The sequence below is a fragment of the Gymnogyps californianus genome, chromosome 1, assembly GCF_018139145.2.
Source record: "Gymnogyps californianus isolate 813 chromosome 1, ASM1813914v2, whole genome shotgun sequence".
NCBI classification, from domain to species: Eukaryota; Metazoa; Chordata; class Aves; order Accipitriformes; family Cathartidae; genus Gymnogyps; species Gymnogyps californianus.
This window is the reverse complement of record NC_059471.1, coordinates 84,049,423-84,064,801: the sequence shown is the minus strand read 5'-3', so window position 1 is coordinate 84,064,801 and position 15,379 is coordinate 84,049,423. Positions and strand designations below refer to the sequence as shown.

The window sequence follows — 15,379 nt, the reverse complement described above, 5'->3', positions numbered from 1 at the left end:
AGTGTGTGACCACTCAGCTAGTGGTAGAACACCATCTAGGGTCCTTGCCGCTTCAGCAGAGTCATACTGACTACAACGGACGTGCAGTTGAACACATGGGATTTGGCAATCCAATGTGGGCACCACATGGGTTTGGAAAGGGGTGACTGCTCTCCTTATTATCAGGATGGTAGGATGGCTCTGTCTGAGCCATCCTTTCAGACGGGAAGCTTCCTGGGTTAGTTTTGAGAATTCATTGTCACCGACTGCAGCATGGTCACTATTTGCGTGCAGTTGGGGAGGGAATTCTATTTGAGTTGGGCTTAATTGCAGAAAAGTTGCATCATATTACTGTATCATATGTCACATTGCACGTAGAGAATGTGCCATACAAACAGGCAAAACTTTTCACTTTAATTAGCAATGTGACTCAGAAACCACGTTAGGATACTTTCCTGAACGGCTAGGGAAATATTACTTAAGAAAAATTACAGTTCCAGGAAAATGTGTGCATGTGATTGGGGTAACATAAGTTCATTCAGTATTGGCAATGGCTTTGCTTTGTGAAGCGACATTTTGAAACCCAGTCGTCCAATTGGCTAGTCACACTTCCAAAACATTTATTAAAGTGTCTTGGGGCAAACCCAGAAACCGATGAAAGCACTAACTGAAGGAACCTTCATCACATTAAAAAATATTTTCAAGTATTAAAAGAATACATAGTCACCTGATTTCATTCAGGTCTCTGTTACTGAGCCATTCCAAAATCACTGTCCAAACCCCAGTGACTTCCAAAGAATGGACAAATATCAAAAGAAAGTGACTACACTCTGGACATGCTCTTTGTAAACACATATAATATGCTATTTTTGACATGTGTACCCTGTCACAGTGTTAGACTAGCACCTAACATTGTGTATGATGAAGTAAGTGCTACGTAACATTTCTAGCTGTGCTCTGTACTGAGCATCACGGCTGCCTGAACAGATTGCAGCAATGCAAGACGATACGAACAAGCATACAAGTAGAGGCTTGGAAAATATACTGTAAGACTCCCAAAGCTGTCAGTAGCATTTGGGACATATAACAACGAGTTACCACCCTGGACATTTATGACAATCCATCTGTGTCTTTTCACTGACCAAGCAAATATACTTTGTGTGATCACCGGGACCTAAAGGTAAACTTTCAATGTAGATGACTAGGCTTGAACAGGAAGAAGCTCCATATCATAGTAGACCTACTCCTTTCTTCCATCTGCCCGTCCGGCTTTTCCATCACTGCCAACAAAATGACGCACAGTGAATGTTGTTACCTTCAAAATCACACTTCAGCTGCTGTGAGAGCCGAAAGACCTGGCTGTGGGAATAAATATTTGTTTAATGAGAGTTGTAGCCGATTCTCAAAATGTTTGCTGGCTGGAAAAAAAATCTCATTTTGGTGTAAAGATCTAGCTGGCTAAAAGTATATAGTTGTGAGAGGTATTTTGATAAAATATTGTCAGTCTCTGATTGCTTTGGACATGAAAAAGAATATGAAATATTCTGAGATTTATGCTTTCACAAAATCATGTACAATTCTGATGTTTTCAGTTCTTTGCTTTGAATATTTTGGTTCATTCAAACCAAGAATACAGCAACAAAAATGTCTCGTCTCTGAGGATTTTGATAATGTAAGCATGCTACTAAAGTGCAAGAAGTCTGATTTATTTGCTGTAGCACCACAAAAGATCTATTCTAGTTCAAAAGGACATTCAAAATATAAAACAGCTGTTCTCTTGAAGCCATAGGGTAGCTAATATGATTTACTTGTGAAAACAGATCATCTTCAGCTAAAACAGAAGCTGTTTTATCACCACCTTGACCACTAAGTTTAGGAAATGGGTAAGTAAGTCGCCTTTCTTCACTGGAAGTAAGGCTGGAGCCCAAGGAGACAGACTCCCAGGGAGGGGAGTCTGGAGGGACCTTTTTACCACACTGAACATCAGAAGTGGAGCAGTCTAGAAGTTGCTTCTCCTCCAGTTTTGGATCTTGGTCAGATGATGTACTGACAAGGTTTTAGCAAAAGAGGCCCTCAAACATCACATCTGTATCAGTGAGAAATGTTACAGTCTCAGATAAATGTCTCCCTGCCAGCCCCCTGCCCCCTCATACAACACCTGGTCAAACTATTAGCTTTACCACTTCACGTTCCTCCCAAACCCGCAAGTAACATATCTGTCAGTCCTTCTTTCTGTGCTCTGGCAATTCTCCACTGCTCTTCTTCCAGGACAGGGCTCTATGCAGTTTCTCTTTCAGCAGCCATGACACACAGGACTTCGGGATGAAGTGGTGTGATCACACGGTCACCCTTTCCTGAGAAGATACATGACCAAGGCCAACACTCTTTCTTTAACTCGAGGCAGACAGGGGAGAGATTTTGCCTAGGCCGTGGGTGGGCGAAGCAGAAGTTTTTTCCCGTGCCTGCTCTTCAGTCCTTGAGCTTTTTCTGGGCGAGCGGGCACTGATGAGGGTAGAGAGGTGACCTTCAGGCCCTCCACTCAGAGTACCATTTTCTCCTCTGCAGGCACAGCAGAAATAGCTGTCTGGGCATTACAGCCAGGCGATGCAAGCCTGACACGTGCGTATTTTTGCTGGTGAGAGTTATATGGAGTCTCCCTTCGATGAAGTTGCAGAAAATGCTGTAGTAGTGGGCACAGCTGAAAATATTAGCAGGCAAATCAAGCCATCAGTTTTCTGAGGGGGGCTTTGGAAAACAAAAAATGCTGTCCTGGTACTTTGCCTCTGAGCCCCAAAACCCCAACTTCTTTGACTATCATATGTCTGATGCAACCCTAGGGTTTCTCAACTGTAACACAGTCCGTACTAATTTTATATTTGGGGAAAGAATGCTGAGGCCATTTTCAATCTCTTAAGGAAGAAATTCAGCCCAGTTGCATATTTTTTGCTATATACCTGGACAATATAGCTGTACGCTTTCAATACAATTCTCACTGGAGAAAGCACCCTTTTAAAAAATTGACAGCTGGAAATCTGCCTCACAGGGCCTAAACTTGTCCCCACCATAAGCAGCATGTATCTCCAGGTTATTAATGCTGCAACTGTGATGATCAAGCGAATGTTCAGTCTAGATAAGGCAGTGCACTGAGAGAGCCTAAACTTTTTTCTAAGTATTAGAACAGATTTGAGTGTTTGTTTAAACAGTCACCATTTGAAGGTAGAATGAAGTACTGCATGCTCCTGAAACTTCATCCATGCTTCTGATAATGATGGCAAAGACTGTAATAGTCACTGAAAAATCCCATCACAAGCCCATCTGTTTCAGAGAACAATGTTAGTAGGAAGTAAAAATATCTCATTGTTTTGTCTCTCTGTCGTCATGTTCACTATAATTAAAAATAGCTTATTTGTGCACTAATAATGCAGAGATAATCATGCTTCCAGAGGGGATACAGTCAGGGATGGGACTTCATATATCAGAAGTTCATAGCTGACAGAGAATCAAAATTCTGATTTTATTGGAGCTGTTGAAAACCAGATGTTCTTTCTCTTCTCAGAAATGAAATACAATGGTGATGATAAAATTAGTGCAAACTGGTATGTGTCAGACATGTGGTAGAGTTAGACGCCTCATGCTAGATGTTTATAGTGTGATGCAGTCGCTTGTTGATAAGGCAGTAAGTCACTCCTGCAAGCCTGATGTTTTCAAGCTGCAGAAGATTCTCTCACTATTTTATTATGTTATGCAACACCCCAAGGATACAAGATGCAGTATAATAGACAATATTTGTTATGATAAAATTTGGCAATGGTTGAGGCCCTGCTATCTCAAAATCATGGCCCATCACTCTGAGCAATATTTTCTGTGTTTCCTTGGTACTCCCTTTGGATGAATGCCTTCCTCTGTTTTCTCTCGTCTTTTACTTTGGTTGTAGACACTAGGTTAGGGATTGTCTCTTTATTTTGTGTTTGTACCTGGCCCCATACTCCTAGGAGCCACAATAATGCTAAAAATACTACTAATAATGATGAAAATCCTCAAAAGGAGTTCCTCTTACTGCAGAGACTCCACACAAGTTTGTCATCCTCACCAGGAAAATGGTCAAACAAGAGACCTTGTGCTGATTCTGGCTGGGATAGAGTTAATTTTCTTCATAGTAGTTAGTATGGGGCTATGTTTTGGATTTGTGCTGCAAACAGTGTTGATAATTCAGAGATGTTTTAGTTACTGCTAAGCAGTGCTTACACAGAGTCAAGGCCTTTTCTGCTTGTCATGCCACCCCACCAGCAAGTAGGTTGGGTGTGCACAAGAAGCTGGGAGGAGACACAGCCGGGACAGCTGACCCCAAGTGACCAAAGGGATATTCCATACCATACGAGATCGTGCTCAGCAATAAAACTAGGAGGAAGGCTGGCGGAGGGCCGCTGCTTGGGGCCTGGCCGAGCATCGGTTGGTTGGTGGTGAGCAATTGTTTTCATTTGCATCATTTGTCTTTCTTGGGGTTTATTTCTCTCTTTTTTTTTTTTGTTATTTTCCCTTTCATTACAATATCATCATCATCATCATCATCATTATTATTATTATTATTATTATTATTATTTTCTTTCAATTATTAAACTGTTCTTATCTCAACCCATGAGTTTTCTCACTTTTACCCTTCCAATTCTCTTCCCCCCCATCCTGCTGCGGGGGAGTGAGCGAGTGGCTGTGTGGTGCTTAATTGCCGGCTGGGGTTAAACCACAACACAGACCTTCAGACACCATGTAGATCTTTGTGTTGGCCTCACAATGGCAGGAGCTGCCCTGTTTTCCTGCCAAGAGAGAACAAGACTTTTCCACAGGAACTCCCTTGCAGTTCCCTGGCCACATCAGCTCACAGTCTGTGCGCTGTGAGCCACAGCACAGCTGGGCAACTACCCCATGGCTTTGAGGCAGGGAATGAAGTGCTTTCCTCTGTCCAGGCAGCTGCCTGTGCTGGCCTTCAGCCAGTCCCAGGTCCTTCAGACCCTGGTGCAGTTGCACTTCTTGGTTGTTTATATTTGTGTACCTGAGAAAAATTGACCACTGTCCCTCAGAAATTGCTAGTGCTTTGGATAAGGAGAGGGGATTTCATCTCATTTGACTTCTCTCAGTTGAGTGGGATTCAGGTCACCTAACCAGAGCTAAGCTAGTGACCTCCTTCAGCATCAATGGAGAGAAAGATGCAGTTTGGAGGCACAGTTTATCCAACAGACTTTAGAATGAGATGAACGTGCACCCAATGGACCTATTTTTCTCCACTAACTATAACAGGAGTCTCAGATAACTAGTTCATATTCAGTCAGGTGAATGACCCATAGGATCAGATTTTTTTTATTTTTAATGATCGTGGGGTGGCAGGGAGCACTCTATTTCTGCAAAATGAGCCCGTAACTATAATCAGCTCATACACTGTCATAAAAACACCTTGGGGAATGCATCACGGAAGAAAAGGAGTTTATTTTCAGGTGTAGCATACATAGCAGCAAAGTTCCTTGGTATTTTCATGTGGCGATGAATCACCCACCTAGTATTTAAACTGGTTTGAGTCTAGTTCTGAGAATAGCCTTCAGGCAGCACTGGAATGGGGGAAATTCAACTTCTGGTTATGTCAAGTCTTTGTCTTCTACATGACTTCTCTTGAACTGAATGCAGCTGCTACTGCTGCATTAAGCACACAGCATTCACTTAAAGGTTCAAAATGTCCTCACATGCTGCCAGTACTCTTTGTTGATGTCCAAGTGCCCTCAGTTTGCAATGAAACTTCCCCCCCCCGACTGGTTAATTTTGAAAGATTTAGTCTGAACTTACTTAGTTTAAACCTGTTTGGCCATGTTTGTGGTACAACGGCATTAAGAAAATCACCACTCTGTGTTATGCAGCTACATTCTGCTTTCCCTGGCAAGATAAAGCTGTTACCTTCTTTTTATTGCTTAACCACTGAGAGGATGGATCATAAAACAGTGCAAGGTTATTGAGAGGTTCCTTAATCATTTGTCCTGGCCCCAGACGCAGTGATAATGTTGAAGATTTCCATTAGTATTTATGCAGCACTTGCCACAATAGTATCTGTGACCCTAACTCAGAAAAACATTCCTTTTCAGAAGAGCTCTTACACGTGTTTAGCTTTAACCAGAGGTTTATGTCCCACTATGGATAAAGACTGCAAGGCTGGGGCTTAAGGAAAGTAGTCATCTGTGTAAGCTTTCAGGATTTATTTCCTGGGTCTGTGGGTGTGCTTAAGTACACAGTGAAATGCAAGCAGGACTTTCCTCAGATTGAGCAAAATATGGATTTCGATCAACCTTTATTTTTGCCTTCTCATGCACACAAAATATTATTCAACATGCATCTGTTTTCTTAAATAAAAATACTAATAGTTACTGATGGCCTTGAAAAGAATTAATTTTGGGTCCTAGGCATGTGTTTGTGCTATAGGTCCTCAAATAAATTTAGGACTTTAGTGGGCCTTTCTTTTACTATCGTATTCTACACATCTTTCCTCCGTTGTTCAAAATACCTCCAAGGAGATCCTGAAACACAGCATTAATGCAAAGACCATCTGTGTCAGGCTGGAAAGAGCAGCACATGCAAAAAAAGGGGTTCTGCAAACGTGGGTTCTGCTGACTCACTCAGACATCAGTTTGAAAAGGGTAGGGTATTTTTTCTTAGGCAAGAAACCTAGGAGCTTGTCGAGCATGGAGAAAAGGTGCAAGCTGCTGAGCTGCAGCACCAGATAGGAGATTGTCAATACTAATTCTCAAGAAGGGGCCCAGTTTGAACGATGCAGACTATGTGTGGGATGGTGCATCTGTATGACATGATGCATAAGCCAAATATTTGACTAGCATAAATCAACAGGGCAATGAACTCGGTGTCTGATTTAAGCCAGCGTCCAAGGTGGGAAAGGCCACTGGATGTACCACTGTTTTTTCTCTTGTTCCTTTCCAATGCTAACTACTTTTAGGGTTTTTCTGGCATCTGAGATTGCTAGGAAAAAGATAGATAGCCCATTATGGTTTCTTTTGGAAGGACAAAAGTTGTAATTATCCAAAAATCACAATGCTAACCCACGTTATCATTTCCTGATGTCAATGATGTTGCTCATAGCCCAAATAGAGGAAAACAGATATTCCTTTTTGAGTTGAAGAATAGTTTTGGAACATATGAGAGGTCAGTGTTATGAAAAACATACAACTTCATTTAAATATGAATCTGATTTTTATCTCTGGGTATGTGATCCATTCTTAGATAAGATACTTAGAAAAATGATATTAAGAGCAGCAGTAAGCTGAAGAGATAAGAATGAACTACTTAAATCTACTACTTTGATATTTGTTATTGATGAGTTCTATGCAAACATTTCTCGTAGGCAATAGCATTATGTATTTGGTTGACTACAGGGTGTACATTTACAGGTACTGAAAGTTTAGGAAATTTGGAGCTTTGCAGTGATACGGCTCCACAGGTAATTTGTTCACTTTGAGAGTGTGTAAAGGACATTGCCTTGGCCCATTGCCAATGGCTCCCTCTCTACTTTCTTTCTCTCTCAAGCCTTAATGTATATTTTAAGCTTTCTGGGGCCAGAGATCATAATTTTGCTACCTATGTGAACCACGCCAAGAGCAGTGAAGTCCTGCTCCACCTCTAGGTTGCAGCCATTACAACCAACAACTCCCACAATGGTGACAGCTCACCCCAGCCAACTACTAAAATCTGGGTCAACGTAAGGGAAGTGGAGGGAGGGCACGGCAGGGAGAAAAATGGATGTTCCTCTGCACCAGGAGGCTGAACAGCTCAGCCTGAGGGAGGTCTCATCAGACTCCCACCTGGCAGAATACAGGGAAAGGAGTAAAAATAAACAACATAAAAGCACAGTAGGATCCAAGCAGTACGAGATGATGAGAGCAGAGTAGAGAATGGGATGGGAACCTCGAAGGAAGGACTATAGTTGTCAGAGAAAGCCTCAAAAAGGGAGGTAGGGGTATCTGAAAAGTGGGAAGTAGCATGTGCAGATGACTACAGTCAGGAGAAGCAGACAGATGGCAGCTCTATTCCTCTTGCTTTTTGTAAGGAGCTGGATCTCCCAAAAATGACAGTGGAGGTTAGACCTCTCTGCATGCTTCCCCCTGCTCTGTGGCTGAGTGGGGATCTCCCCTCCTGTTCGAATGCTCATTTTAACTGCTGTCCACTCGATATCACTGTGAGAGGGGGTAAAGTCCTTGATCATCACATGAGGGGTAGGTTTGGGACGCTGTTGAACATAACACCTTCCTCCAATTTCACATTTTGAAACATTTATTTGTCTTTCTGTGCAAAACTGCACTCTTCTAAGTGGGGCTTTTCAGTCAGCCAGAGTATGCTTGTCTATATCTAAACAGGGCTTGAATTTAAAGTGCAGTATATGAAAGAAGTCTCCACATCTGCGTGGTGCTAGCAGCCCTACGGCACATCATCTATGGTATTATCTGAGACCATAAGAGGTTCTGTGTTTTCATTTGATGCTGTCCTTTTCAAAACAGGATGACCAGAAATTAATGCTTTGGAAAGATTTCGTGACGACATGCTATTCAGTGTTGCTGTGCCGTAGCAAGAGGGTGCCCGACTGAAGCAGTTCAGTCTGTGGTGTCCGAGGATGTAGGGCTGGGCCCTGCTGGTGGGGCTGATGAACCTTCCATGCTCTTTTCATTTTTTAAGCTTTTAGTTTTGAATGCTTTTAAGTTGTAGATAGCTACCTCTATGGTCAAAGTGTATAAGGATGAGGGATGTCCTTCTAGATGCTGAACAGTCTGTCCATGCTCTAGCAAGTGTTTAGAAGAACATTTTAGGTGAGAGTATTGTAGTAGTCTCAAAGGAGTCAAACTAAACACATAAGGTGGTATTCACCGTTCCTGTTTTGGCACTTAGGTAGATTGGAACAAAATCAGGTGCTTCTGTTCAGATGTTTTATACCCCAGATAGCTGTGGTGAGATTTGTTTGACCAAAGATCCACCACACTGATACCTCTTGCGATCTGGTGAGCCTGGGCTTGCGGGGCAGCCAGCAGAAAGACTTTCAATGTGATTTCAAATGAATCATGCTCTAATCATGCTCTAAAAGTGTCTATATTTCTCTGTCTTGCGTACAGAGGGAGCTGAGAGTGACTAGCTCACAGACAAAATAGATGTCCACACTGTAAAAGCCTACAACTATTTGGGATTCAGCCCTCCCTTAAAAGCTAGCAGTGCCTTCATCTCACCATCTTGCCTAGTGTCAGCAGTGCTCAGAGGGAGAGACCATATTTTATCTCAGTGCTGCTGTTGTTATGGGAAAGGGCATCAGGAAATTCTGTACCGGACAGGGATTCCTGTGAAGAAGTTATAAAGTCAGCTGTAAAATCTGTTCCCTCCAGGAAGAAGTCAAATACAAGAAGAAGGAAGACAATTATTCTGGCATTGTGATGGTAGGCAACTGGCGATCCCGTCAAACTGCAGAGCTTGGATAGGTGTTAGGAAACATGAAGACAGTGGAGGCAACAGATGCACTTCAGGGTTGAATAGCCCAGGCAATGCTGAGCAGGGCTGGAGCTGACAGAGAAGTGACATAACTCGGTTCCAAGGGCTCTGTGTGAGTTTTGGACGATCATGGTTTAGTTAATTATGATACTTTTCTGATGACTGCAGAGGGAATTCTGTAATGAGCACTGTTCCTTCCATTTCCTTTGACTGCACTTCTCCAATTTCCAATATATTAAAAAGAGTAAGAGAAGGAACAACCTGCACACATAGGCAGGCTTTGTCAATACCACTATGATGCATCAATATCAGAGGTATATTTTTTTTAATTACCAGAATTCAAATCCTATTGGAGATGCATTTTTTGGTATAAAAATGACTTTTACGAATATAACTTGTTTCCCTTTCTATACAATTGTACTTGTGAAGGCATAAAGTTAATTTCAGTGTACTCAGTCCACATTAAGGAACCTGTATAGCTTTAAAAATACAAAAATCCTTAAAACAGTACAAATTCTTGCTTTAAATAAACCCAGAGATCTTTGCTTACCGTGAGGAGGCACATATACTTTTTCTGTACTCTTTCATCTTAGGCTTAAAATTTATTTTGCTCATATAATAATAATTAATAAAAACTCTTGATATTTAAGCAAAACAAATGGAAAAGCTAGTCCCAAACTACTGACTTTTACAAGAATTTCAGGGATATGTCTTCTAATTTACAGAATACCATCATCTCATTTTACAGGTTCTCTGTAAATTCAGTCTAGTTTAGAAGTCTTGGATGCTGATTCAGCTAGAACATCTTTTTGCTGCAAAGAGAGGAAAAAAGTATTGTTAATGGTTAATGGAGTTCAGTTTTAATATCTTTGGTCCCATTACCATGCCAGCGCTGGTCCTACACTTGCATGTTTTGCCAGGTCAAGGAGACAGTTTGTGAACGGGAGTGAATATAAGCTGTGGTTCTTAGAACAAATAAGCCTTGATGCATTGACCTCAAGCTGAATTTCAGCTTTCCTAGATCAGCAAAATTCTGGGTAGGCTGTTTGTAAAACTGTCTTGAAATTCAGTTACTGGTGCTAAGTATTCACATTCCTTCTGAGCTATTTGTACATAAGTACTGAGATGGGCTTTCCAGTTTTCACCACATATGAAATGTAGGAGAAAATATTCACCTATGAAAAACAGCCATCTCTATAATGAAACATGGCAGCTTGTTAGAGCACAATATAATGTTCTGTATGGGCATAAAAGAAGAGCAAATAACTTATTCTGAGTTAACTACGTAGGGAATTTTAGGTCAGTGGAAGGTAATTACCCAAAAACGAACTTGGCCCGTATGTACAGGCTAACATCTGTATCGTTGCAAAATAAATGCCACAGATGTTTCAATAACAAATAACAGATGCGCTCAGTGCCTGGGTTTCAGATCTCATCTAAAAATGTTCCTCTTATAGGTGACTCTTTCTTCCACCCCTTCCCCAGTCCTATACAGAGTACTCGCTTGCCGATTCAGACTGCAGGCTGCTACATACCTCATCGCCAGCTTCCTATACTCAGGCTTGGCTTTTAAGAACTGGCGTTTTATTTATGACAGCTGGCACTGCAGCCCTTTATTTGCAAGTCAAAATGCACAGTCAACTGCATGACCAGAGAGTACAGCTGAGAGCACCAGCCCAGCACAACACAGCCATTTACAAAGACAACCTTTTACTTGGGTTGGAGGCAACAGTTTTCAGCAGATCTGGTGAGTCAGTGGAAGTAAATACTCAATGTCTTGATAAAGGCACAAATGCAGATGTCGGAAAGCAGCAGCCAAAGAAACCAGTATTGTTATGGGGTGCTGTGCAATATTAAATTTCTGTTAAACAGGTATTTTTTAAGTGAATAACAACTTTAAACTGATGGGTTAGGTCTTTGTAGGGAGTGTTCTCCCATGGGAGCAGAGAATGGTCACGTACGTCACGCAGGTGGAAAATGCAATGACTGTGCTAACACTGCTGCACAGCCACAGCGCTGAGGCTGGACTTGAGGCTGCTTTGGCTGACTTAGGCATGATCCAAACGGTAGTCAGGACGGGGAATGGCAGATGCATCCTGCACTTGGCAGCACGTTGAATGTTGTGTTTGCCCGCCGTGTGGATGGGCCCTCATACTTAGGACAGCTTGCAGCTGTATCACCTGCCCCTGCAGTGGTGTCTCACGGCTGGCACCAGAGTTTTGGCACCGGGGTGGGCTGCTGCAAAGGCACATGGGTTGTGCTCACCAGCTGAACTCATTCAGGTTGTCTACAGGGGTGACCTGGGATTCACGCTGGCATGGCTGGCCAGCTCAGGCACACCAGCAATGCGATTGGTGTCTGCCAGTTTCCCTGGATACGGTAAAGTCTGCATTTGTCAAATAGCTCTGAAGGCTGTGATGGAAAAGGTGAGGAAGTGGGTATCTCCACTTCCCAATTCATATGAGCACAAATCCTGCAGATCAATGTGGTGCCGGGCACTGTCAAAGCCTGGGACATCTGTGTGTGCTCCTGTTTTCCCAGGCACTGTCGGCTGTCCTCAGTAATGTGCTGCCTTTTTGTACAAGTGCTCCATGTGCAACACTGGGGACAGGCTGTAAAAGGTACTGGCTTTCTGACTTCCCCCTTTCCTTCCAGAGGACATCTCTGTCAGCATTGGAGCGGTCAGAACAGCAGATCAGGAGAGCATCCAGCCTGGAAGAGCTGCTTCGCATCACGCACTCTGAGGACTGGAAGCTGTGGAAATGCAGGCTAAAACTCAAGAGTTTGGCCAATTTAGACTCCCGCTCTGCATCACATCGCTCCACCAGATTTGCTGCTGCTTTCTATGATATCGATACACTGAAAGGTAGGTGCAGGTTTGTGGCTGAGTCTGATCTCGGCTTCAGGATCACTGATGCTTCTGCAGTAAAGCGTTCAGTACCAGGGGTTTCCTAGAACACACCCGTACTGGAAACAACAAGGCATTCACAGAAATGACTTTGTATGAAAAAACGTCAGGCAACAGCCTGACTACGCCTCCCTGTTTTGTGGCCAAATCAGGCTTATTGTTCTCTGTATACTCTCCAAAGGGAAGATGTATTATGTATGGATTTGTCAGTCCACAGAAAGGAGGGGAAGTCAGCGTGCAAAGAACAGGTTGGAATGACTGGCCGAGGGGTCGGCCAGCAGCATTGTGCTAAATCTCAGAATTTGCTTGCAGGCAGAAACAAATGAGCTTTACTGCAGGCATAGAAATCCCTTTTTTTTATTAGGTGTGCTCTGATATAAGGCACTGCATCAGCAGCAGTGTCTGGGTGGGAATTACAGAGGAAGGAGGTATTGCCCTAATCTCCATCTATTTGAGGAAGTCTCTCCAGAGAGAAGTAGGTCTTGAAACAACCAACCAACAACTGAATGCGGGAAATCACAATCTATTCCCTCATCTGGAGCAAAAATGAATATTGTTCCTTGTAGGTGAGAGACTCAAGAGGCATTATATGTTCACAGATGTAAAATAAAGGATCAGTTACTATACTTTGGTCTAGCAAACGGATATCCTACAGCAAAGCTACACTGTAGCCTAATGAAGGACAGACGGAGCTATTCTTTTTTGTTCAGTATTTACCCTGAAGTAATATGATCATATCACTTTCCTTTTGGGAAATCAGATATTGCTGATCCTGTTCCAATACCACTTTTACAATAACCGCAGCCACATTTGCACACCATTACTCAGCTAAATTATGGCTGAGCAAAGGCCTTAATTTCCTTCTCTGAGCCACAGCACAGAAATGCAGACATGAGTGCCAGTCTGAAAAGGGTTTTCATATCACAGGCATGGTTTTAAACTTCTCATAGAAGTTTTGTACAGAAAAAAGCTAAATCGAATACATACTGGAAGAACAATTAAGAGGACTTTAATTAATGATAAACATTTTGTTTACATACCTTTACAGGTCTACACAGCAACATTAACTAACATAGAGTTATTAGAAGTAGTACCCAGTGTCAAATGCTGTAATTCTCTACTCACTATTCCTCATTTAGTGAGCACCAGCATTTCTGAAAAATTAAAATATTCCTTTTGTCAAAACAGCAAGACAACAGAGGATGTTATCAAGCGTTACTGAGGTAGTGCATATTGCAATGGGCTTTTTTCAATGGCAGAATAATATAACTGTTCAGGTAATAGTCAGATGACTATAGTCGTATAGATGCAATTTTCTGCTTGGAACAGCTGTTAGGTCGCTTCCTACTTTCCTTTTAAAAGTCTAACTCTAGACACAGATATGCCAGCTTTCTCATTCAAAGTCAAGTCACTGAAATTTAAGTTTAAAAAAGCCTGTTGGGTCATCTTCTCTGTTCTTCCATCCAAAGTGGAATTATTCCAAGACAGAAACTACTTTTGTTCTAATATCTTAATATGTTCAAGGTACTAAAGCTCCTTTTAAAAAACCCAAGCCTATAAACATGTATTTCTTTCCCACACCCTTTCCAGTCATTAAGCATTGACCTTTTTGCCAAGGGCATCTGTTTTGTTTTAATAAAGTGTTTTGACGAGAAGGCTGGGTCAAGGCTCCTTGTTGTTTCACTGCTAGACCATCTTCCACAGCACCCCAAACTCCAGCAGGGCGAATTCAGGACTTTGTTCCTCCTTTCTAGAGCTTTAACGATGAATTCACTGAAAGCTCGTGTCACCCCGTCTAACCACAGCCTCCCTGGAGCAGCTCAGCTCACCTAGGACTGCAGCGCTTTCAAGCTGGAGTCTGTATCGGAGCCAAATTTCTCAGCAGCTGCCCTGTCCTTGCTCACTGAAAAGATCAGGGTGACCACGGTGCTTCTGAACAAAACGGGACACCCACTTCTTTGACCGCCTCTTCCTATAACAGCCCATCTGCTAAAGAAGTGGTTAATAAAGTGGGGATGTGTGCAGTTGGAAAGGTCATCACTGCTTACACTCATTGAAGTGACATCTGAAGTGATTACACGCACATACCTTAATGAGTCTGGCAAACACTTTATTTTCTATTTTAAGGCCTAGGATTAGATTGCTGTTTTGATAGACTAACGTTACTCTAGAATTGTTTATCTATTGATTTTAGTGATTCTTCTCCTAATTTATGCTGTAAAATCAGAATTTGGACCCCAAGCTCTTATTTCTTGTACTTTTTGCATGACTGCAAAGTGGAGTGAATCAACCCTGGGGAAGGACTTTGCAGGAATAAACAAACTGATTTAAATATACACAGTCAGTTGAAGAAAAAGCTAAAAATAATAAAAGGAAAGTCAGGTAGGAAAGAGAGAAATAAATGCTCATCTGAAGACAAAGTATAGCATGTAGATTAAAAGAATTCCAGAATTTTTTTTTTTTTCCCCCCAGAACTTCCCTGTAAACATATGCACTGCTTGCACAATAGTAGGGAGGTGGACTGCATTGGAAGAGAGGGCAGTTTTCTTAATAGTATGGAAGTTGCTTTTGATCTTTCAGAAGCCTGCTGGAGGGGGGCAGACAGGAAAAATGTTTTTCATAATTTTAAGAAGACCTTAAAGCATAAGCATTGATGACTCTCGAGTAATTCCATAACTTGAATCAGGTAAGCAAAAGCCAAAAAAAGCAGGGCCACCTCTTAACAAGACTCGAGATAATATTATGTAGATGTCACTGTTTTCTCCCTCTGGTTCAGTCAGTTAACGCATTATTCCTTCTCACAGTCAGAATTTGACAGATCAGTCTAAAATAAACTACTAGTCTGCAACAATTCAGTATTTGAAAGATGCCACAGTGTTTTGAATAGATAAATCATGCTTGAATTCATATTCCTGTTATTCAAACTTGAACCCCCTGATGGTTCTGAGGTGTGAGAGTGTTTGTCTTGGATTTCATTAG

The 15,379-nt window shown here is 42.0% G+C and overlaps 1 protein-coding gene across 1 annotated transcript in view; it reads left to right on the top strand.

Moving 5' to 3' along the window:
• The window catches only part of VEGFD (vascular endothelial growth factor D), a 31,707-nt gene that overhangs the window by 6,954 nt on the left and 9,374 nt on the right, over positions 1-15,379 (top strand). The window contains exon 2 of the mRNA XM_050902728.1: positions 12,148-12,358. Coding sequence (XP_050758685.1) covers positions 12,148-12,358 — 211 coding nt within the window. The remainder of the gene's footprint in view (positions 1-12,147; positions 12,359-15,379) is intronic.